This window comes from Cervus canadensis, chromosome 20 (assembly GCF_019320065.1).
Source record: "Cervus canadensis isolate Bull #8, Minnesota chromosome 20, ASM1932006v1, whole genome shotgun sequence".
Taxonomy (NCBI): domain Eukaryota; kingdom Metazoa; phylum Chordata; class Mammalia; order Artiodactyla; family Cervidae; genus Cervus; species Cervus canadensis.
The window spans coordinates 36,197,428-36,204,840 of NC_057405.1; the positions used below are offsets into that span (position 1 = coordinate 36,197,428).

General features: G+C 46.3%; 1 protein-coding gene across 15 annotated transcripts in view; it reads right to left on the minus strand.

The window, feature by feature from the left end:
- The window catches only part of SNAP91 (synaptosome associated protein 91), a 160,464-nt gene extending 153,540 nt beyond the window's left edge, over positions 1-6,924 (minus strand). For 10 of the 15 annotated variants that reach the window (XM_043439505.1, XM_043439503.1, XM_043439499.1 and 7 more), the window contains exons 1-2: positions 6,418-6,658; positions 5,299-5,458 (exon numbers count right to left, since the gene is read on the minus strand). In XM_043439505.1, the coding sequence (XP_043295440.1) occupies positions 5,299-5,428 (130 nt within the window). In that variant the 5' untranslated portion in view covers positions 5,429-5,458; positions 6,418-6,658. The other 5 variants (XM_043439504.1, XM_043439502.1, XM_043439491.1 and 2 more) reach the window with 4 other exon arrangements.
- Positions 6,925-7,413: the final 489 nt, after the last annotated feature.

Consider the following 7,413-nt stretch of genomic DNA (forward strand, 5'->3'; position numbering starts at 1 on the left):
TAGTCCATGGGGTCCCAAAGAGTCGGAGATGACTGAGTGACTTTCACTTCATTTCACTTCACCTCACTTACTTGTGAAAAGCTAAGGGAAAGATCCATGGCAACTAAGTGCACAGATTAAATTTCAAATTAAGACTTCAACAACCATTTATTAAACATTAAAACTAATATGGCAATGAACCAAAAATCTAGATTTTAATCTAAAATGCAGGAAGCTTATTTTGCAATTACGATATGAATGTACCTACTGCATACACAGTTTTACATATTTTTTCGTATACACAATCTCTTAAATCCCTAGAGTAACTTCTAAAAAAATGATTTATCAGTTTTATACTGGTTCTAAGAAAGTTATCTGCTAACCACACTGATCTCAAAAGGGAAAGAAAAAACTAAAGTGACCCAAAGATATTTAACATTATACCATAAAAAAATATTTCTCTGAAAATGTGGAAGTAAAATGATGCAGGAAAACATCTTTATTGTTCAAGTAACTGATATAAAGCCTACTTAATTATTGGGTTGGCCAAAAAGTTCATTTGGGTTTTCCCAGACCACCTTCTTGAGAGGTATGAAAACTTTTTGGCCAACCCAATATTTTAAAATCATTTCTAGGGCAAGCTCCCTGAGATGACCTAAGACTCTGTGCCACTCTTCTTCTGCTCCTGCTAACCTCTCCACCTCGCAAGATCTCTTCTCCCCTCCTGGGATGCTGATCATCATCCGAGAATGTCACAGGACCACACAAATTGGACCCTTTCAGATTTAAGGAATGAATGATAATAGTGTTGAATGTCTTTAGAAGTCTATTTCCCTCATCTCTTCCTGACTGTCTAAAAAATAACAGACTGTTCTAAACCATTTCCACACAGGCTGGGGCTTCTGCTGAAATTAAGAAGGAACAAAGTATGCCTCTGTCTAATCAGAGGGTTTCTTTGGACAACAACAAATAGTTAAATGAGAACTGAAATCAAAGTAAAATACATTTACAGCAAGTTAGCACACTTCTCATACTGCAAGTTACGCTAGTATTCAGTAAGCTTTCATACACTGCTGCACATTAATTTTACTCAGTGAGCTTAGCTTACACTTTTGATATTAGCACCATACGTTATCACAAGTACAGATATGATGAGCAACTGAAAACTGATCAACTGAATCAGTATACAAATAGCACTTCTATAAATGAAAATGTATTTTACATGCTATTTTCTAAGGAAGCCTATGTAAAGCAATTACATTTTTTAATTAATTGTTCATTCTGTTCACTCATAAAATTTCTTACTTATTAGTAGATATTTTATAAATGAAGTTAAAGTGGTAGGACTTCTGTGGTCATTTGCCAATATTTGCCTTGAATCAAAACATAGTTTATATCTCCTATTACCTTTACCTGATATTCTTAGAAGAAATACATTCTTATTTTATTCTTATTTTGGGAGGGAAAGAATCATTTATAAATGTCAATATCTCTCAAACATAAGCTTTAGAACTTGAATTGCTTATTAGTAGAATAAGCTCATTATTAAAAACTCTCAAGAGGTTTAAAATGGAAAAAAATAGGATTACAGATAAGCGATTTGGCTTTTCATATGGTTTGGTCTAATGTTGATAATAATCTCTAAGATTGAAATTTTGACAACCTTAAACAGGGTATTTTAACAATATAGTATATACACAGAAATTGTTCATAAGAGCAGTTAACCAAAATTAATCTTATACAAGGGCTGTAAAACTCCCTGCAGGTGTTACTTTGGGTCAACTCTTATTTTGTTGTTGTTCTTTAACCCTGACACAGCATTTGGGTAAGCAAGCACTGGATGTTATACTGGATCCCATTACTGTATTATTTGACCTGGGTTATCCCTTAGGCCATCAACTACAAAACAGAAAAGGAAAAACAATGGAAATGTAAAACAGTTTACATTTTGTAATGTGATGTAACCAAGTAGGTGAATGCTTGCCAAGTCCTGGATATTCTATATGCTATCAAATAGGTACACAATGTTACAGGGAAAGGATGTACAAAAAAACCAATGTCAAAGTAACACTGATTGCATGTTCAGTCCCTCAGTCGCGTCTAACTCTTTGCGACGCCCTGGACTGTAGCCCACCAGATTCCTCTGTCCATGGGATTCTCCAGGCAAGAATACTGGAGTGGGTTGCCATTTCCTTCTCCAAACGTTGATTAGGTGTTTAATTTTCATGTGCAAAAGGCAACATTATTCTAGTAGAGTGTGGAATAAAAGCTTTACATAATCTAAAAGAACCTGCAAACACAGAATCCTTATTTAGATTATTAAGGATTCTATCCTTAATCATATCCTTTAAGTTTCATATATAACTTCTGATTATGGAGAAACTTTTCTGAATATATTTTTCCTCTGAGAAACATACCATTACTGAAAACAAGGAAAAAAAATTGAGAATATATGTCCAGAATTTCCTTATTTCTCTACCTTCTTATTATATGAAATTCTGCCTCCAGATGTTAACAAATCATTCCTCCAAAAGCATAAATCATGTATCATTAAGCACTATTTTATAGATTACCATAGTTAACAATAATTTTTGTGGCCTATCAACCCAAAGAGAAAAAATTATCTTTTAAACCAGTATTTTAAATAATATTAAGTACACATTTCATAAAGATTCAGAGCCAAATTAACCCAAGGTTTTTTGTTTTTTTTAAATCACAGAATCACAAACTCTGTTCTTACAACCTTCTAATCTGAACGCCAAACTGCAAAATTACATACAAATCCAACTAGCAAAACCTTTTTTGATTTCATTGCCTCAACTCTGCATTTTGTGCGCTTTTCCTCCTAATTAGCATTTAATATTTTCATGACTAAATAATCTTAAGATTATTTCAGTGCCCACAGAGAGACTTAGCTATATGTTTGCATGTTTTAATAACTGGTGTGACTCACTTTTAAAACTGGTGTATTACTGGAAACCTGTGAATAAATTACTAAGGTCATCTACTGTTATCGAAAGGAACATTACAAAGAATTCTGTACAAAGATGCCTTCCTACAATGCATATACATATAACATTATTCATTTATATGTTGAGATTTTCCATATCATGTTTAATTAAAATAGGTCATATCTGTAACTTGATACATATCTTTCCAAATTCCACCCTAAGGTTGACTTTAAATGAAGATAATTTATTTTATGCCTTATTGGAAAAGTAAAATGTTAAAGAGAAAGACCAATACTCCTCAGTCCTTGGCTTTTGCTCATTTTTTAAAATGAAAGAATAAAAATTTTTCATGCATATCATAAAAATTACAATAAGTATGTGGAATTGTGATGCTCAATTTCACACAAAGCCATGCAAACAGGATGGGTATTCCGAAGATTAGACCATTCCAGTTCACATGGTTCCTTTCCCCCCTCTCACTAGAGAATATTACTAAAAAAACCACATATGGTAGGTAAGTGCAGTGGTTAAAAGCTGTGAACATTAGTTACCTTCTCTGAACCTGTTAAGCAAAGATAAATTAGAAATGTAAAACTCAGTGCCTGGCACATAGTAACTGCTCAATAAATGTTTAGCTCTTATGATTATTCATCTTAATAATCTGATACAAGTTTCTCCTTCAGCTGATTTATTTAAATATGGAATCTTCCCCCTATATTCCACATCTTCAGAATCACCTCACTCACTAACATATGAGGGTGACACAAGATCAAAAGATTAAGGTGACTATGGAAGAGTCAGTCTTTCTCTGAATCATGTTTAAGGAAAGTCTCAAACCTCTGAATGTTCTCTGAAAGGTATCAATATATGGATCTATCATTTTCAAACCATTTAGCATATCCATAACCTATAGCTTTTTCTATTATGAGGATTGGCTACACTGACACCTACCTTTCAGACATGAGTCATCCTTTCAGAGTTGGGGAAACTGATGGAAAGATGGCTAAATGATTCAGCACACTGCAGCAAAACGAGCTGGTCATGAATTTATAATTTCCACTTGTGTTAGGGGTCCTGGCCCAGCTGACCTCTCTTACCCCCCGCACTGCATGGATAATATACAATACCATAATCACGTTTTGTAAAAAGAGTCTCTCAGGAAGAGAGTAATGGTGAGTCCCCCTCAGACAAGCTTCCAGAAGCAAAATTATCCATTTTTATGAGACAACAGGTTTGCAAGCCTGGAGAATCCTTACATCATCCAGCTACAAGCTTCATCAAGCTTTGCTTATACTAGGACCAGAGTCAATTCTTACAGTGCTGTCATTTTCTCAGCTGCATAAGGCAGACACAGGGGAAGGCCCGAAGCATAAGAAAATCTGAAAATGGGCAAAGGAAGCCAGATGGGAAGTGGGTACAGCTAGCCCATGTCTCTCATGCCAACACTGACCTTTACCAACAAACAACACAGGAGGATAGATTCTAAGCAGGTCCAAAAGACCAAACAGTAACTACAGAATATATTATTACTTATAAGGAGCCTCACTACTCAAAGTAGGTGAAAACCTTTTTCTAAGGGTCCCTATTAGCCCTTCAATAACAAAACATTTACTACGCTAATCCAATGAAATCTTTAGAAATAGATTCCAAACTAGATTAAAGCCTTTCCCATCAAATAACCAAGTTTTTTTTTAAAAAAACAAAATATGAACTGAAAGTTTTCATCTAAAATTGCACCATCTCAAATGCTGGCAAAGCACAACCATTTTGTGCCCACAGCATGGCCATTCTGCCCAGCAGTTCCTGAGAATGGGACAAAGAAGTGTGCCAGGTTGTGGAAAATGAAATCTCCATTATCTGTGAAGTGCAATTTCCTCATTTAGGATCTTGACTTTATTTCAGTTTGCTGTAGTAGATCTGACCTTCCAAAAATCCATCTTGGTGGTTATTTCAGTTACCAGTGTGCAACCCCTGGCTTCTTCTAATGTGGACTCGAGAAGGGGCGGGGGTGAAAAGGGGTTTTAAAAAAGGGGGGGGGGGTGAAAAGCGCCTAAACCAGAATACACAATCTCTTGGGGGGGGGGGGGGGGGGGTGGTGTGTGTGGTGTGTGTGTGTATATTCGTTTCTCCACTAAAACCTTGGAGGGCAGCAGGAGGGGGAAAAAAAAAAAAAGGGCTCACAGACAAGATTTCAGGGCTGACCCACGGCGACACCTCGACAGCGGGAGATTCTGAGCTCAGTGAGGGACGGCCCGGCCCCGAGGTCGCATGGCTGCAGCATAGGCCGGCCAGCGAGCCCAGGCCGCGCCGCACGCGTCCAGAGCGCCCCGGCCGTGCGCATGTCCCACTTATATAAAGAGAGGCTTACAGTCCAGGTGCTTTTTCTTGGGGCCCATCACTTCATGAGTGGTGGCTTTGCAGACCGCTCTGGCTACAGCGGAGCCTGTCACGCTGTACTGAGCCGCGGCGATCCGATCCGTGAGCGTTTGGCCCGACATCTTCTCCGGCCGCGTCTACCGCCTCCTCTTCTGCAGGAAAGAGGGGGGAGCGGGGGGGGGGCGCGGAGGAGGGGGGAGATGGTCCTGCTTTAAGCCGCAGACTTGACCCTTCGAGCACCCAGGCCTTGCCTCCTCCAGCCGCACGGAGGCTCTCTTCTACGTCCCCGCCCTGGTACCACCTTGCCGGAGCCAGCAGCGCGCTAAGCCCCGCACCGGCGACTCGGTCTGGCGGGGATTGGGGGGGTGGGGAAGGCCTTGAGCGAGACAAGGTCCCCTCCAGAAACCTCAGCGCGGATCCGGCGCCAGCATCATGACAATGTCCCCGAACGACCCTCCACTTCCCTCCCCCACCCTCACCCCCCATGCTGCCCGCCTCACCCCTCCGCGCCCCTCTGTCCAACAGCACTTTCCCCGCATCCTGATCTCCGGTGCCAGGCCAGCCCCCGTGTGCGTGCGGGTTATTCCCTGGGGGCCGCGCCCGCCCTGCGCCCACCTCTCGCCTCCCCGCCGCAGCGTCTCCTCCGAGCAGCCCGCAGGCTTCGGAGAATGGACCGGATACCCAAGCCGGGGCCGCCTCCCTCCTCCTCCCCGCGCCGCTGCAGCAACCGGCTCGGCCCCCCTCGGTCGCGGCGGAGATTATCCTAGCGTTGCGCCATGTTACGCGTCCGCCTCCCCTTCCCTCCTCGCCGCCGTCTCCGGGGCCCCGCCGAGGCCCTCCGCCTGGAGCCCCCTCCCCTGGTCCCCAAAGCCCCACCGCAGGGGCCTCCCCGGGGCTCTGCGGAGGCGCCCGAGTCTCGGAGCGCCTCGCCCCTCCTGACAGCGGAGTACAGAAGGACTGACAGCCCCAGCCCAGCCCCCCGGCCGCCCTCGAGCGCGCCGCGGAGCTGTCACCCGGCCGCTGCCCTTCCTCGCGCCCTAGGATTATCCCCTCCCGCTCCCCGCGCGGCCCGAGCGCGGGGAGAGGCCCAAGCCGGCGCCCCGGTACTCACCCCGCCCCAGGAGCGGCGCTGCCCGCCGCAGGATGAGCGGAGCCCGGGTCGCCGAAGGAAGTCGCGCCGGGTGGGTGTGTGCGGCCGCGCGCGGACCCGGTGCCCCGGGGCGCGATGCCTCCAGCCCCGGCCCAGCCCCCGCCCTCAGCTCCGCGGTCCCTGCGCCCGCCGCCCGCGGCCCCAGGAGCCAGCCGCACCCGCCCGCCGCCGCGTCTCCCCAGCCCTCCGCGCTGCGGCCCCATCCCCGCCCCCACCTCAGCTGTGGTTGCTCCGACGAGTCAGGTGACGGCGGCGGACAAACCCGGGCGAGTCCTCCACGCAGCGCCTCGCGGCCCCCTCCCAGCTACTCACACACGCCGCCCCCCCGGGGCCGCGAGCTTCCAGGCACGGGGGCCGCGCGCGAGCATCCCCGGCAGGCGCGAGCAGAGAGGAGGGAGGCGGGGAGGCCGACGCCCGCCCAGCCAACCACCCTCCGCGAGGCGCCCGGCAGCCCGTCTGCTCCCTAGACCCGCACCCGGCACGCACTGCGCGCGCGCGCGCCGCGCACACCTGCCGGCCGTCTGCAGGATGCGCCGGGCGGCGGGGGCGTTGGCGCAGCCGGGCGAGCGGGGTCCGCGAGTTCTGCTCCGTGGACGCCGGGGCTGGGGCGTCGTCGCGCGCTGCCTGGAAAAACCCAGCCCTTTCTCCCCTACATCTGACTCGCCCGCCAGCCAAAGGCAGCAGAGGCCTCGATGGGCAGGACGATTTTAAAATGTCAAATTCTGCTGGCCCACAGGGCCGTTACCTGTGCGTCCTCAACTCCTTGGAGCGCCTCTACTTGTCTGTATTTTAGTTGGGAGCTGGCGTGGGCAGTTCGTCTCTAGACACTTTGGTCTTAAACGCATACTGAAGTCTTCTACAAGGACGCATAATTAACAAGACCATCGATCCCGTTCCAGATCATATGCAGAGTAGTTTTTTAGGTGCGTAAGGAAAACTCTTTTGCACTTTTAATTC